General features: G+C 42.6%; 2 protein-coding genes across 10 annotated transcripts; one reads left to right on the forward strand and one right to left on the reverse strand.

The window, feature by feature from the left end:
• The first annotated feature begins 869 nt into the window (after positions 1-869).
• On the forward strand, positions 870-13900 carry LOC109871653 (guanine nucleotide-binding protein G(I)/G(S)/G(O) subunit gamma-5). Of its 3 annotated transcripts, none has more exons than XM_020462583.2 (16): positions 870-1122; positions 5032-5160; positions 5354-5526; positions 5725-5937; positions 6616-6726; positions 6946-7081; positions 7258-7333; positions 7461-7641; positions 7895-8063; positions 8550-8689; positions 9010-9186; positions 10806-10923; positions 11144-11297; positions 11459-12519; positions 12868-13027; positions 13686-13900. In XM_020462583.2, exons 2-14 carry the CDS (start codon positions 5118-5120, stop codon positions 11613-11615), a joined length of 1848 nt encoding a protein of 615 aa, XP_020318172.1. In that variant the 5' UTR covers positions 870-1122; positions 5032-5117; the 3' UTR covers positions 11616-12519; positions 12868-13027; positions 13686-13900. The 3 variants fall into 3 exon arrangements, with proteins under 3 accessions (XP_020318172.1, XP_020318173.1, XP_020318174.1); XM_020462584.2 differs by having other exon boundaries at positions 9013-9186; positions 13686-13895; XM_020462585.2 differs by lacking the exons at positions 870-1122; positions 5032-5160; positions 5354-5526; ... (8 more) ...; positions 10806-10923; positions 11144-11297 and having other exon boundaries at positions 12344-12519.
• On the reverse strand, positions 13685-16740 carry LOC109871654 (sterile alpha motif domain-containing protein 13). 7 transcript variants are annotated; one of them, XR_004205878.1, is made up of 5 exons: positions 16296-16740; positions 15465-16058; positions 15301-15343; positions 15081-15192; positions 13685-14985 (listed from the first exon to the last, which is right to left on the reverse strand). XR_004205878.1 is itself a non-coding variant. In XM_020462588.2 (5 exons), exons 3-5 carry the CDS (start codon positions 15336-15338, stop codon positions 14809-14811), a joined length of 327 nt encoding a protein of 108 aa, XP_020318177.1. In that variant the 5' UTR covers positions 15339-15343; positions 15465-15540; positions 16296-16661; the 3' UTR covers positions 13685-14808. The 7 variants fall into 7 exon arrangements, 6 of the variants coding, with proteins under 6 accessions (XP_020318177.1, XP_020318176.1, XP_020318175.1 ...); XM_020462588.2 differs by having other exon boundaries at positions 15465-15540; positions 16296-16661; XM_020462587.2 differs by having other exon boundaries at positions 15301-15540; positions 16296-16662.
• Positions 16741-17146: the final 406 nt, after the last annotated feature.

Here is a 17146-nt window from a genome sequence, read left to right on the forward strand (position 1 = left end):
ACAGCGCCAAGTTCAAATGGGTTTATGCACTTAGAACGTTCTAGTTTCTTTCTCTTTTCATTTTTTCCCCACTTAACATTTGTTTTTTGAATATGTTTCAAATGACTTGACTATGGGAACGGTGTAACAATTGGTCTTTGCAGCAGTAAGTCACTAAAAATGCATCCGAATGGTATTTGTAAAGTTCAGGAAAACATCCGAGTTTATCAGGCGCCTCTAGCCGTTTGGCGTCCCTAAACGAGATTTGGTTTGGTGTCCCTCCCCCTCCCTCTCTTGGCTGTGGATTTTTTGTTGTTGTTGTAGTGTTAAAGTACATTTTCTGCAATCCTACACATTTTGCCATGGGTTTAGATAAAATGTTATGGTTTTAAAAAAACATTTCCTGACATTTTAGACATTTTGCCATAACGTGCTGAGAAATTTCTGCAGTTTTAAAGCTAATTTACTGCAATTCATACATGTTCAAAACAAAATCAATGGTGATGCCCTGTATGCCCAATGGTGATGCCCTGTATGCCCAGTCGGTAATCTGGATAGATTACTTTACCTAGTGATCTAAATCATGTTAGCTGACATGGGCTCAGTGAGTGACTATCAGTGACTGAATATAAAAAGTGCACCTTCTGCATTCTAATTTTCTAAATCTCAACAGTAACTTCATACCCAGACTAAATTCCTAGTACAATAGTACAATACAATAGAATACAATACAATAGAAATTCTATTTTTTTGTTCCAACACTATCATAAAACACTGGCGACCCACTTGTGTTGGTGTAAAGTGGGTGTAAATTTCAATAAAGCGCTACAATGCACTTGACAGCCTTCCATATTTGCATAAATCGTCCATTAAAGGTGTGCGCATGATCCAATACAGCGGACTAATACTGGTTGCTTGACAACGCATTCGCCAATGACGGTGGTGTTTGTTTTGAAGCCAGAAAGACGTCCACTTAAAAAACAAATCTAATTTTGTCAATGTGGGGTCAACTGTACCACAGTGAGTAGATTTATCCAAGTGGTTTGGCATTCACGGTCAAGAACTAGACAGAGAAAATCATTGTACACTCGCATTCGCATAGAGTTGGCTGTGCTGGCACTTAAGGCAGGCTAATCAAGTCAAGTGAGTATCCACTCTCCAGCTATGTCCTTGCTTCGTTGGCTAGCTAACTTTAGACACACGTTACGTTAGCTATTATACACGTTTCATCAAAGCAGAGTTAGCTGGCTAACGTAACTACCCGAAGCTAGCAGCTTTTTATCTGGCTAGGTTAACGTTACTGTAGGTAAACCAGTTCAACAAGATAACAGATTAATAGTAGCTGAAAGGGTGACAAGTTAACGTTAGACAGCTAACTTTAACTTGTCTTGTAACTACATGTTACTACGTTTTCAAATGAGCCTCCTGTTTGTTTATCTGACTCACTTGCAGCAACTCAATAAGATAAGAAGAAGCGAACAGTAGTAATGTTTTAGCTACTGCTTTTCAACTGGAACACCAATGCTACACTTGTACATACACACTCTTATGTTGCACTAGGGAAATTGTGTTTCCATAGCTGGGGCTGACCGTGAGGACTTGTCAAGAGCAGAATCAATCATCTATGCATAATCAAAACAGTTGCTTTGTGAGAAGGTGTTAAAGTTCACAGTTAGCCAGTGGTATGTAAATGCCATCTGAAAAGTACCGGTGTCCTGGCTTTGGCCCCAAGTGACAGCAGTTCCACCGGAGCCATGGGGCACGAGTGCCGGGCCGCATAGATGGAAACAGAAAAGTCTGATCCTTTTTGGGTAAAACGGGTTAAATACGGTTTGCAAATGTGCCAAAGTGTGACAGTATATTCACCCAATAGTAATGTCAACACTAGCTAAAATGTTAGCTAGCTAGCTAGTTGGTTGCTCTTCTTGGATTTAGATGGAGGCGCAGTGGATAGGGTAACAGTGTGACATAGGGCAAAGTTAAATCACAGACAAAAGGGGAAACCAGTATATTTGGTTAAACGGGAGTGAGTATCAGTGTACATAAAATGCAGCCTGGGTCAGTGAATAAGGGGTGCCTGAGAAGGTGTTTTCTGACATAGCTACTGCCTCTGTGGCTCGACTAACTTTCTACTCTGGTGTTGCCCAAGGCAATTGAGACAGTCAGGTCTATTATACTTAAGTCTAAAATGCACAATGTATGTTTAAACAGAGTTTCTTGATAACTGTACTGTTACCTATTTAAAGGGGAGTGGTGAGAGTGTAGAATGTGGTTGAGCTTGTTTCACCAGGAAAATCTTAAGGATCATATTATAAATCACATTTTATTTGTCACATACACATGGTTAGCAGATGTTAATGCAGTGTAGCGTAATGCTTCTGGTTCCGACAGTGCAGTAATATCTAAAAGGAGTGATGAATGAGAATATGTACATAAAAATAAACGTCCTCTCACTGTCAATAGTTTATTTTCAGCAAATTTAACATGTAAATATTTGTATGAACATAAGATTCAACAACTGAGACATAAACTGAACAAGTTACACAGACATGTGACTAACAGAAATGGAATAATGTGTCCCTGAACAAAGGGGGAGGGGTGTCAAAAGTAACAGTCTGTATCTGGTGTGGACAGCAGCTACATTAAGTACTGCAGGTCATCGCCTCCTCATGGACAGCCCCAGATTTGCCAGTTATTGCTGTGAGATGTTACCCTACTCTTCCACCAAGGCACCTGCAAGTTCCCGGACATTTCTGGGGGGAATGGCCCTAGCCCTCACTCTCCAATCCAACAGGTCCCAGACGTGCTCAATGGGATTGAGATCTGGGCTCTTTGCTGGCAATGGCAGAACACTGACATTCCTGTCTTGCAGGAAATCATGCACAGAATGAGCAGTATGGCTGGTGGCATTGTCATGCTTGGAGGGTCATGTCAGGATGAGCCTGCAGGAAGGGTACCACATGAGGGAGGAGGATGTCTTCCCTGTAATGCACAGCGTTGATTGCCTGCAATGCAACAAGCACAGTCCGATGATGCTGTGACACACCGCCCCAGACCATGATGGACTCTCCACCTCCAAATCGATCCCGCTCCAGAGTACAGGCCTCGGTGTAACGCTCATTCCTGCGACGATAAACTTGAATCCGACCATCACCCCTGGTGAGACAACCGCGTCGGTGAAGAGCACCTTTTGCCAGTCCTGTCTGGTCCAGCGACAGTGGGTTTGTCCCCATAGGCGACGTTGTTGCCGGTGATGTCTGGTGAGGATCTGCCTTACAACAGGCCTACCAGCCCTAGGTCCAGTCTCTCTTGGCCTATTGCGGACAGTCTGAGCACTGATGGAGGGATTGTACGTTCCTGGTGTAATTACCTACCGTCTGTAAGCTGTTAGTGTCTTAATGACCATTCCATAGGTGCATGTTCATTGATTGTTTATGATTCATTGAACAAGCATGGGAAACAGTGTTTAAACCCTTTACAATGAAGATCTGTGAAGTTATTTGGATTTTTGAGAATTATCTTTGAAAGACAGGGTCCTGAAAAGGGGACATTTCTTTTTTTGCTGAGTGTATATATGGCTGAGTGGCATAGACAAGGTGCAAGATGGTATAAAATACAGTATATACATATGATTGAGTAATGTAAGATATGTCAATATTATTAAATTGTCATTGTTTAAAGTGACTAGAGATCCATTTGTTAAAGTTGCCAGTGATTGGTTCTCCATGTAGGCAGCAGCCTCTGAGTTAGTGATTGCTGTTCAGCAGTCTGATGGCCTTGAGATAGAAGCTGTTCTTCAGTCTCTCAGTCCCAGCTTTGATGCACCTGTACTGACCTCGCCTCCTGGACAGTAGCGGTGTCCAGGAGGCGCAGAGGGACTTAAAACTTTCCACTTTCTCCACTGCTGTCCCTTCGATGTGGGTTGGGGGGTGCTCCCTCTGCTGTTTCCTGAAGTTCACTATCGCCTTTGTTTTGTTGAAGTTGATTTCCTGACACCACACTCCGAGTGCCCTCACCTCCCTGTAGGCTGTCTCAATGTTGGTTATCAAGCCCACTACTGTTGACTGCAAACTTGATTGAGTTGGAGGCGTGCATGGCCACACAGTCGTGGGTGAACAGGGAGTACAGGAGGGGGCTGAGCACACCCTTGTTTGGCCCCAGTGTTGAGGGTCAGCGAGGTGGAGATGTTGTTTCCTACCTTCACCACCTGGGGTGGCCCGTCAAAGTCCAGGACCCAATTGCACAGGGCAGGGTTGAGGCCCAGGGCCTCAAGCTTGATGATGATCTTGGAGGGTACTATGGTGTTGAACGCTGCGCTGTAGTCAATGAACAGCATTCTTACATAGGTATTCCTCTTGTCCAGATGGGATGTGGCAGTGTGATGGCGATTGCATCGTCTGAACCTGTTAGGGCTGTATGTGAAGTGGATCTTGTGTGGCTGGTAAGGTGAAGGTGATATGATCCTTGACTAGTCTCTCAAAGCACTTCATGATGACAGAAGTGAGTGCTATGGGGCGGTAGTCATTTAGTTTTAATTGTCACAGTGGGTACAACATCTCCAATGCACTTCCTTATGAATTCACTCACCAAGTCAGCGTATAGGTCAACGTTATTATATATAGTCAAAGAGAACAATTAAGTACTGAAGAGGCCCTCTTGAATAATGAGTGTGCAGTTGCCTCTTGTTGAAGCCATTTTTCTCAAACTAAGCATTTTGAATTCAGTGCCATTGGCACTGTTAATTAAACCTTGCACACACCACAGTCAGTGGCCTTTCTGTGTGGGTGTCTAGAAGACTTCCCCTGGCATACAGTCATTATCCTAGTTAAAGTTAACATGCAAAACCCTCTCTACTCAAGCTCAAAGTATCACTCTACTACAGTCCAGTGTAACAGCCAAGGCCTGAAAGCCCTACCCACCCCCAACCCGGTCCCATGCTGGCATAACACCCAGATTACGTTTAATCCCGCATGGCGTGGGTGAAGAATCGACCCAGATTATGCTGCCTTGGAGTCTTATGTCATTGGCTTGCTGCTTGACGCTCTATTTCAGGATTCTGTTCCAGTGAGTGCAGGCTCCGGTCGGTCAGGTCTGTCATCTCGCGGATGACCTCTCAAAGCGGATGATGCTTTGTTGACATGGGAGACTGGTGGACGACACTAACCATAGAGCCATCAATAGGTAATTTAATTCAAATGGGGACCCGGGGACAAAATAGACAATTGTTTGTTTTTATATGGATTTTTGTTGGATGGTGTGGGATTTTGCCCTATTTTTGGGCACAATTGTTTTGTTTTTTAAGCCTCATAGTCAGCTGCCTGTGAACTTGTGATTTATCAATTGGTTGTTCTCTCTGTTTCCCTGCTGTGTTTAGAAAACCATGAGATCTCCAGCATATCAAGAATGATGATGTCCCCCTCGAGGCATCATAACAACCTTCCTACAATGCAGTCCTCCACCATGACACTGTCCAAGAGCTCCTACAATGTGTTAAGTGCCTTCTGCACTGAGGAGAATGTTCCCCAGTGTACCTCATACATCATTCAGGTACTGAAATGACTATTATTTAGTTTACATTTGGAATAATCCAATACTGACTTTGTGTAGGTGCTTATTTTACCGCTTGATTTTTTTAAATTTTAGGTTTGTGTATCTGATGTTGCTCAATGATTATTCATTGATCTAGTTTAATTTTCACTGTAAGCTGCTAACCCATTTTTCTGCCCTCTTTTGGGGCTTGTACAGGAGATGGACTCTCTGGGTTTCTCCTCTGCCTGTATTGAGGCCAGCTCACCAGAGGGAAGCTGGGGGCTGAACACAGTGCCAGTCCTGAACATGATGTATGAGCTGCTCCAGATGCACCGCCGCAGCCAGCGCAGTCTGCAGGAGCAGGAGACTGAGCAGCTGAAGAGCTCCAGTGCCCTGGAACACCTGCAGATGACCAACTCCAGACTCAAGGTCAGTCAGGCAGCCTTTCCCATAGATCGTTTTCCAGGCAGGGTGCAAATTGTCAGTAAATACTAGCTTGGGGAGCTAAGTTAAGGTTTGATGGTGTCCTGAAAGGTCTTACTGCTTAGAATACGACATGTTATTGTTATAATATTGTCGTCAAGGTGAGCACATTGAGTATGCAAAATTGTGTTGATATAACATGTACAGCAAGTATGTAATTGCCCAGCCTCCGGAGTGGCGCAGTGGTCTAAGGCACTGCATCGTAGTGCTAGCTGTGTCCAGGCTCTGTCGCAGCTGGCCGTGACCGGGAGACCCATGGAGCGGCGCACAATTGGCTCAGCGTCGTCCGGGTTAGGGGAGGTTTGGCCAGCAGGGATGATCTTGTCCCATCTCGAACTAGCGACTCCTGTGGCAGGCCGGGCGCAATACGGGCTGACACGTTTGCCAGGTGTACGGTGTTTCCTCCGATACATTGGTGCGGCTGGCTTCCGGGTTAAGCGAGCAGTGTGTCAAGAAGCAGTGCTGCTTGGCTGGGTTGTGTTTCGGAGGACACACGGCTCTCGACCTTCGCCTCTCCTGAGTCCTTACTGGAGCTGCCGCGATGGGACAAGACTGTAACTACCAATTGGATACCATCAAATTGGGGGGAGGTAAAATAAAAAATGTATTTAATTGCCCAAAAAGGATCAGCTGGAGCTCTACAAAAGAGAGAAGTCAGGACTGCTTGAGACGGAGAGGCAGCTGCAACTCAAAAACAAGACTCTGCAGAACTGCCTGAAAACAGAAAAAGATGAGGTAAAGACTTTGTCATACAATTGTTAATCATTGAGTGATGTGCTTATGTCGCTGCAAGCGTCAATTGGAAATGTAGTTTTGAGTGTGTGAGCCTTAACCAGTAGTGCACACCATAGCAAAACATTTTGTAAGCGAAAAACAAAACTGTGTTCTTATTGGATAAGTTCAGGTAGTACATCCCTGTTTCAAAAGTTTTCTCCCTACTGAACACACCCTTAGGTGCAGAAGCTCCAGAGCATCATCGCCAGCAGAGCCTCTCAGTACAACCATGATGCCAAGAGGAAGGAGCGGGAGAGCACCAAGCTCAAAGAACGCCTCAACCAGCTACTGGTGGACAAGAGGGATAAGAAACTTGGTATGGGCATCTCAAAACAATTGTTTCCTCCTTATTCCAAAGGTTGTTGGTAATGTGAATATGTTTGCAACCTAGTGTCTTTTCTTTTTTTCAACAAGAGTCTGAGAACACTGAAAATGATGTAGGCCTATATAGCAAGTCCCTCATTCCCATTTTCCTCCCTTTATCTCTACTAGCGATTGATGTATTGAACTACTTGGGACGGGCTGATGGGAAGAGAAGCCAATGGAAGACTGGAAAGGTGGAGGCCAGGTAGCAATACTCATCTGACTGAACCATGTCGGTTTTGTGTGCTTACATCAACTCTTGATGCAACAAATCCTACATAGCTTTGGAGATCCCACTTTGATGAGTACGTATTTATTTGCCATGATTGTAGACATGAGGGGGAGATGTACAAGTCCCTGCTGAGTGACTACGAGGGTCGTCAGAGGGCTCTGATGCTGGAGAACGTTGAGCTAAAGAAGGTGCTGCAGCAGATGAAGTGGGAGATGGTGTCCATTCTTAGTCCTAGGAAATCCTGCTCCAGAGGAGACTGTGCGGAAGACAGCCTGGAACGGGTGAATTGATGGATTGTCCTATCTGAGACACCGTAGCAATAGTCTACTTAGTTATTTTTACGTGGTAATAAATGGATTAGATCACCTTTTTTTTTAAATGCTCCTGCAAATCTGAATCACAAATCGTGTCTGTCTATGCAGAGCCACTCACAAAATGTTCCATACCAAGTGTTCTACATGGTATGGAAGTGACATTTCGCTATAAACATTGTGGAGAGTAGAGGAGTGATCGTGCCTATTGTTACGCTTTCAGGCCAGCTCGGACAGAGAGGAGGTTGGTGACTGTAGTAAGGAGACCCTGGATCCGTCATGTGATCATGCTAGGGACCAGTCCTGTGAGCACGCCCGGGAGCAGCTGACCAATAGCATCCGACAGCAGTGGAGGAGACTGAAGAGCCACATGGAGAGACTGGACAGCCAGGGTATAAACGCATGTCATATATATATATATATCTCATGGAAGTATACAATCTGTAAATCACCTAGTAGTCATCACTGGCATTCTTTGGTCATTAACGGGTGTTACATGAAGGCAAATGAAATAATCCACTTTTGGCTCACTGCCATAAAATCATGACCAGTACTACTGCATTTTTGGCTCTCAAGTGGCACAGCGGTTTAAGGCACTGCATCTCAGTGCTAGAGGCGTCATTACAGACACCCTGGTTCAAATCCAGGCTGTATCACAACCGGACGTGATTGGGAGTCCCGTAGGGCGGCGTCCAATTGGCCTAGTGTCGGCTGGCGTAGGCCGTCATTGTAATTAAGAATTTGTTCTTAGCTGACTTGCTTAGTTAAATAAAGGCAAAATAAAAAATGTAAACAACTCTGCTGCCAATACATTCTATATGTCCCAGGAGCTTTCTTCTCCACCATTGATCATAATGCATCATCCATCCACTTCCCAGCCTCCCTGGTACAGCAGAGCCAGCAGTGTGCTGGTAAAGAGCTGGTCCCCAGACAGATCCACGAGGAGGAGATGGAGAGGATGAGACTGGAGGTCCAGCAGTGTAAAGACTTCATCCAGACCCAGCAGCAACTCCTACAGGTTAGTTAGACCCACAACGCGACACACAATTCTATTTTTCAAATCAAGTATCTGCCTTCAAGTACATATCTACCTCAAATATATTGTACCTCTGCACATTGATATGGTACTGGTATTCCCTGTATATAGCTCCATTCTTGTGTATTTTGTTTTTCCTCTTGTGTTACTATTTTATTTGTATTATGGTAAAGTCTACACCAGTTGTGTTTGGCGCATGTGACAAATAAAATTTGATTTGATCTACATCTCTTATTGCCTTGAATTTGACCCTTCCAGGAGTTTCTCAGTCAAGCATTATTACCTTTTCTGTGTGTGTGTAGCAGCAGCTCAACTCTCCCTGCTATGATGATGAGACTGCTGCTCTGCTGAATGACTGCTACACTCTGGAGGATAAGGAGCGTCTCAAAGAGGAGTGGAGGCTCTTTGACGAGCAGAGGAGGAACTTTGAGAGGGAGAGACATAACTTTACTGACGCTGCCATTCGCCTCGGCCATGAGGTATCCGTTTTTGTTTTCGGCAAGTTTTCAAGTTGGAAATGCTATGTTTTGTCAAGTTGTCACTTGCAGTATGTGAACCCTTTGGAATTACCTGGATTTCTGCATAAGTTAGTTATAACTTTTGATCTTAGTCACAACAATAGACAGTGTGCTTAAACTAATAACACACTATTTGTCTTGTTTATATTGAATACATAATTTAAACATTCACAGTGTAGGTTGGAAAGCGTATGTGAACCCCTAGGCTAATGACTTTTCCAAAAGCTAATTGGAGTCCAATCAATGAGATTGGAGATGTCGGTTAGAGCTGCCCTGCCCTATAAACACTGTTTGCTATTCACAAGAAGCATTGCCTGATGTGAACCATGCCTTGAACAAAAGAGCTCAAATAACCTAAGATTAAGAATTGTTGACTTGCATAACGCTGGAAAGGGTTACAAAAGTATCTCTAAAAGCCTTGATGTTCATCAGTCCACGGTAAGACAAATTGTCTATAAATGGAGAAAGTTCAGGACTGTTGCTACTCCCTAGGAATGTCCGTCCTGCAAAGATGACTGCAAGAGCACAGTGCAGAATGCTCAATGAGGTTAAGAAGACTCCTAGAGTGTCAGCTAAAGATTTACAGAAATCTCTGGAACATGCTAACATCTCTGTTGACGAGCCTACAATACGTAAAACACTAAACAAGAATGGTGTTCATGGGAGGACACCAAGGAAGAAGCCACTGCTCTCCAAAAAAAAACATTGCTGCACGTCTGATGTTTGCAAAAGAGCACCTGGATGTTCCACAGTGCTTCTGGCAAAATATTCTGCGGACAGATTAAACTAAAGTTGAGTTGTTTGGAAGGAACACACAACACTATGTGTGGAGGAAAAAAAGGCACAGCACACCAACATCAACCTCATCCCAACTGTAAAGTATGGTGGAGGGAGCATCATGGTTTGGGGCTGCTTTGCTGCCTCAGGGCCTGGACAGCTTGCTATCATCGACAGAAATGAATTCCCAAGTTTATCAAGACATTTTGCAGGAGAATGTAAGGCTCTGTCCGCCAATTGAAGCTCATCAGAAGTTGGGTGATGCAACAGGATAACGACCTTAAACGCAGAAGTAAATCAACAACAGAATGGCTTCAACAGAAGAAAATACGCCTTATGGAGAGGCCCAGTCAGAGTCCTGACCTCAACCCAATTTAAAATGCTGTGTCATGACCTCAAGAGTGGTTCGCACCAAACATCCTAAAATTATTGCTGAACTTAAACAGTTTTGTAAAGATGACTGGTCCAAAATTCCTTCCTGACTGTTGTGCAGGTCTGATCCGCAACTACAGAAAACCTTTGGTTGAGTTTATTGCTGACAAAGGAGGGTCAACCAGTTATTAAATCCAAGGGTTCACATACTTTCCCCACACTACACTGTGAATCTGTGCGCTCAAAGAAATACATTTATAATTGTTTGTTATTAGTTTAAGTAGATTGTTTGTCTATTGTTGTGACTTAGATGAAGATCAAATTTTATGACCAATTTATGCAGAAATCCAGGTAATTCCGAAGGGTTAGCATACTTTTTCTTGCCACTGTAACTGTGTATTACCCCCTTTTTTTTGTGTGTGTTTTCACAGAAAAAGGCTTTTGAGGAAGACCGCGCCTTGTGGCTCAAGAATCAATTCTTGAACATGACTTCGTTCATGGACCGCAAAAGACATTCAACGTCAGAAAATCCTCGTGCCTTGTCAGTCAGTAAGTCGTGATTACCACAGCAACGATTCGTATTGTTAATCCAGATCGAGATTAATGGAAAATGTATACAGCAGATTTGGTTGGGAAATTTTGTGTAGAAAATATTGTATTGGAAGATTGGCAGCATACTGTATAATGCAGCATCACCACAACAAAAAACACACCAATTATCTTTTGTGAATCATATTGTGTTTGGTCACAAGTCCCTGTTCCCCTCTAGGTAGTGAACCAGAGATGAGGATCCCCTCCACCCCTGCGATGCTGACCAAATCCCGGACATACACTGCATTCTCAACGCCTAAAGCTGCCTCTGCTGCTGGCATGCCCTCCACAGCTGATCTCTACCGTACATTATGCCTCATACCAGACAGGAGGTACCGTTTTTACTAGTTACTTTGCTCTATGCCAGCTCACTCTCCTTTAAAATGTTTCATTCCTACATTAAATAGTAGTATCAAATCGGTGTCATTGATTATCACTAACTTAAGTTCTCTCAAACAAACTGTGGTTAACTCTTGTTTTTTATCTATCTAAGCTCCTCTTCTGTAGGCAGTTCAACACAAGGGAGCTGGCAGGAGTCCAACACCATCCACAGTAGAGAAGATACTCCGGTCAGGTCAAAGCACAGACATGGAGGTGGAGACTGCTGCAGTATCTTCTCTTTAGGGTCAGAGGAAAACAGCCTCAACTGAAGACACTAGTACCATTGTGTTACTGTGGACTCAACAGACAACTCGGATGACAATCCACGGCAGTGTTCATTAGACACCAAACAGAAGAAAATGGACTGAAACAGGGAAAGAATACCTGGATTTGTCTAATAAGATGCAATCATTTTTTTTACATTTCTGTTGCAAAACATTTTCTGTTGCGTGCCCTAATGAACATGACTCATGTTTCAACGCCACCACTGCCTCAGGATGCCACGGAGACCTATTTTTGTGCAACTCATGTTGCGTGATCACGGACTAATACTAAACAGTAGCACATTGTCGTTCACCAAAACTTGATTCATTCAGAGAACACTTTATTGGACATGCCAATGTTTTTTTTTCTTTCTCTTCTATATACATTTTTATTAAGCAAAGCATATCCAAGTCTCTAAGCTTTCGCCAAGTGGCAGCCAAACCTTAATTTGGGGTTCTGTATCACTACAAATGTTATCCAATTTGGGAAAAGCTATCAATAGGCTACTGACTAGCCATGCGAATGTTTACACATGGTTTTCACTCCAGATATCATGAATAGTTTAATTAGGAACTTTATTCTAAATGTTTAAAATGAAGCGCTAACATATATGCTGCTCTGAAATTGCAATAAACGTTTTTTTTTATTTATCTATCAATTCAACTTTTTGTGCTTGGCGCCCCATAGCGGTTTATACCAGGAGGTGTGGGCGCAGACTGTGCAACGCTGCGACTGCGCAAGTCACAATCGGATGTGTGATCATCGGTGCTTTGTCTACGCGTCCGTCGAGCTAACAGCCCACTGCTTCATTTCTAGGAAATAGTAAAGATGTCTGGCTCATCAAACCTCGTTGCGATGAAGAAAATTGTCCAGCAGCTGCGTTTCGAAGCGAGCATAAACAGAGTGAAGGTAAGAATCTATTTCACACGTAAATCTATTTGGTAAACATGCCCACGAAACTAGTCCGAGCTAGCGAACATCGGTAACGTTAGCTAGCTAGCGCTAAGGGCGTGGAATCTAGACACACAAATGGAGATCTAGCCATGAAAACAATCACAAACGCCCCAGGATAATTATTCCCAACAGTCATTGAACAGCAGGAAAAGCCTAACGTTAATTCAAGCATCTGTGTTCACACCATACTATTGACAACACCCATTTTTAAGGAGGATATTTACAGACTTGCGGGAGTCCAGCTAGTTAGGAGTGCAACAGGTAGAGCTTCCCTTTCACAGCTATATTCCTTTGTCTTTTCAGGTGTCCCAAGCAGCTGCAGACCTTCAGCAGTTCTGCATGCAAAATGCCCTCCAGGATCCCTTGCTCACTGGGGTGTCCTCCAGTACAAACCCCTTCAGACCACAGAAGGTGTGCTCCTTCTTGTGAGGAAGACACACAGGACAGACCACAGCATTCTTTGGTGAGTCTTTCTTTTTTGGTGTATGTAGTCCTTTGGAGAATCTCAATTGCACACTCCTCGTGTCCTCACCTTCTCAAAACCCATTGAAGAAGATGGTTGGAGGTAGCCTGACTACTTACACAATTATTCTGCTGCTCTGTCTTTTGCTACATACTTTAATCAGAGACTGCCGTCATTGAAGTCATTTGTGGTGACAGTTGAATTGTGCAAAAGTCATCAGCGATTGGATTATCTCTATCCAATCAGAGTATCAAAGACTTATGAATTTTCAAACCACTGCTTTACCCACGTGTGCTCTGGCCCAACCCATTGGTTTCTGGACCAATTGGACAGCCCCGAATGTGTTTGGATTTGGTGAAGGGTCAGGGAGCTACTCAGATCCAGACACATTGCGGAGAAGAAACTAACGTCCGTGGGTGTAGCGTTTGGCTGGAGCAAGGAGTCTGGGTAGGGACCTCCTTGCTTTCTCAGCCAATGGGTTTTGAGAAGGAGTATGCAATTGAGATTCTTGCCTTGATTGGCCTGTAAGCTGCACTAAATCAGTAAAGTGAAACAGATGATCTACTCCATGCTAGTCTTTGATTGCGTTACAGATAAATATCTGTTCTTTAATGTGCAAGAGTATCACATTGTACCTCTGTGTTTTCCTGTCTCGCAGGCCTTCGTTTTGATGCTACAGGGAAAAAGTTGACCTCAACACTGCTCCTCATTGCCAACGGCAAACCACTGCCACATAATCTTATGAAGTGTAGAACATGTCAGGAAGACTTGCCATCTATTCTCAGCCAACTGAGGATACGATGAGAAGGGTTTATTTTTCATGGCACTGTGTGGTTTTCAAGTAAATGATTGTGCCTTTTCTATTCTATTTTATTCATTGTTCTTGACTTTTTGTATTTAGAAATTAATATTCTTCTTTCTCTACATGACTGTGTTTTTGCTAATTGTTCTTGGGTAAGACTGACAGTGTTACATCTCAAATCTTTACTTAAGATGCAAGTAGTTTCTTACAGCAAAATGTGAACAGGGCAACTTTACAATACAAAAGGCAGCAGCATGTCACTGTTATGCGTGATAAAAGCATCCACATCAAACACGAAAGAAATGCCATATAGTTAAGAATAAGGAAATCAAAGAACACATTCAGCAACCTATATCCCTGTGCTTAAATTTACAATTGACATGCATAATGTTCATAGATGCATCTTTTGATTAAGTTTAAATAGTGGCTTATTAGGAAAAGAGAAATGGCTGTAATGGAGGATCAGTAAGTATGGTTCAAACTAATTACCATCCAGTCTTAACCGGCATCAAACTGTTCCATAGTTTGATATATATATATATATATATATATATATACTGATCAATGGTAGAAGAGAGCGCATCAAAGTCAGATATCTAGTGCACCGTTTGCATCCATCTGAAAAGGATCGTCCACTATTAAATAACCCATTCAGTTGAATCTGCTTGATTTGCTTTGAGACTAACTCTTCGAAGAAAAAATAAACCTGTACTTTTTAAGACCTGTAAAATGATCTTATGATGTCCAAGACCTCAAAGAATTAAAGTCCTTGTTTGGTTTCATAAACTGATACCACTCAGTTAACTACCAACAAACGTAATGGCTCAAATCATTTGGCATCTGTTAAGTTTAGGTAAAATAATATTTTCAGAAGGATGCAAGATGCAACCACGCAAGAGTTTTCTAAGCCCCGTCGTCTTCCACTGTCCTCTTGGGTCTATAAATCTCTTCGGACTGGTCTGTCCATCCTGCCTCGTGATTATCTTGTTACGCGTTGAGGGGCATGCAGTGGTGCATTAGCATTACTCTTCAGGTGCTGAGTTTGAAGTGGTTTCACGTGGTACTCGTAGATCTTCAGTGCTGGCCCCAGTTTGATAGAAAGACCAGTCAGGACATCATTCCGTGTCATCAGGAGCAGAGACTTGCCATCGATTTCCTACAACAATAACAAATGGAAGGGATTGCGAAGCGCTTACCCACACGAGAGGGAAGAAAGAGCAACTTGCAAGGTTAGTAAATTACTATCTTTACCTGGTCCTGGAAAGCAGTAGCCTGCTCATCAAATCCTGCAGCTTTGAAATAATTGACGACATCAGTGAATGCCCAGTCTGCAGGGTCCGGCAGCTGGCCATTCTCCGCCACACTAGAAAAAGACAGAACAGGAAAATGGGTATAGGGACAAGGCAGGAGGACAGCACAATCTTATCCCTTATCTACAGCCTCACAATTAAAACCCCTAGACTAGACTTACAGTTTAGCTTCCACTGATCCATTTGTTTTGTTCTCCATTCCAGCTAGAGGAAAAAAGAACGGTGAGATGGAGATATGGATAAGCAAAAATACAATTGAAGCCAAAAGATTAGGTTTATGAAGAAACATGAGGTCTGTCATAAAGTGAACACATTCACTACTTACTTGAAACGTGTGTTCGTTGTAATAGGACGTGTCAAGAGGTTACCTGGATATGGTCAGTTGTTTCTGAAACCTTAAACTACAGAGCGAGCATCTGATATATGGAGTGTTGAATAGAGAAGTCGTTTTTTTGAACCATTTCTTTGAAATGCTGACACCCACAAGTAGAGTACTCAGTTGCTAAGCAACATAGATGTGGGCCGCTTGATACTGTGGAAATACTATGGTACAAATGCATAGATCAGAAATCGCATTCAATAATGCCAAAAAGCAAATCAGTCTTCAATGGATGATGGGCAATAGGGTTCACATAACATGGAGGATAGAATCATCACATTAGTCTGTGGATTCTGACCTGATCCAAAGCCATGGAATGCGTTGCACTCAGATTTGAGTCCAAATATCAGAGACTGGAGCAATTTTAAAGCTCCCTGATCTGCATGATTAAAACTTCCATATTCAGTGTAGCTACTGTACCTACGAGACTACCAGTCTTGGATGTTCTGTAGTTTATCTTTGGAAAGCTATTTTCCACCAGAAGCATCATTCATATAGTTTAAACTTTAGACACTGCATTTCATTCAGGACTATACACATCTGTGGACAGAAATATAGCTGATGGTGATGACATTGTTGACTGTTTAAGTGTAATATTACAATGTGTAACAAAAGTCAGATGCAGCATGAAATATGTAGTAAAAGATGAATGGGTATACATGACAAACTTTGAATAATTAGTCATTTAGGATAGTTCATTCAATATTACTATAGCTTACTACTGAAATTATATCATTGCATCATTGCCAACGTTGTGGTTGTCTATTTGACACTTACCTTTTTATTGCTAATTCGTGAGCTAGTTGATTTCCTTGTATAGTTCTTAGGGCGTAAATAAATATCCGGCTTATTCACGATCGTGTGCTTGTCGCTGTGTAATTGATCTATAAACCATCTGAATTGCTCATTCAATTTTTCGGATATGTTGAAAGGATTTGCGAGTCGGCATGCGACACTAAGACAAGAAGCTCGTGAACAGGCGCACACACCATTCTCAAACCTGACTGGCCAGTTCGTAGCGAATGGGACAGGGTTCCGGTTTAGAAGCACGGTTTTGTACTGATCCTACAGTTTTGCTTCTGTACTGCAGTTTAACTGATGCTCGGCCCAGAAAGACAATTTCCATACATGGTCACATAGAGAAGTCAGATTAGAAAACTCCCAATTTAGTCATCGCCTTTGGGTCTGAATACTTATGTAAATGTGATATTTCATGTTTTTTTTATTTTATACATTTTAAACATTTCTAAAAACCTGTCTTTGCTTCGTCATTATGGGGTATTGTGTGTAGATTGAGAGATAAAAAAAAAACCTATCCATTTTAGAATAAGGCTGTAACGTAACTGTGGAAAAAGTCAAGAGGTCTGAATGCTTTCTGAATGCACTGTAGATGGCCTAAGAATAGCATGGAAAACTACCAGAAAGCAAGAAATCCAAAATGAAACCCTTCCTAGACAACTTTATGGCCCCCACATTTCATCACAATAAGGAAGATGTACATTTGGGTGTACAAAACATTAACAACATTGTGACAAATTGGCATCCTTGTCCAATTTTTAAAAAGACATAAAAACAATCCCAAAAATAAATGAGTTTGATTATGATTTGCAAATCTATAACAGAAAAAC

The sequence above is a fragment of the Oncorhynchus kisutch genome, linkage group LG27, assembly GCF_002021735.2.
Source record: "Oncorhynchus kisutch isolate 150728-3 linkage group LG27, Okis_V2, whole genome shotgun sequence".
NCBI lineage: Eukaryota > Metazoa > Chordata > Actinopteri > Salmoniformes > Salmonidae > Oncorhynchus > Oncorhynchus kisutch.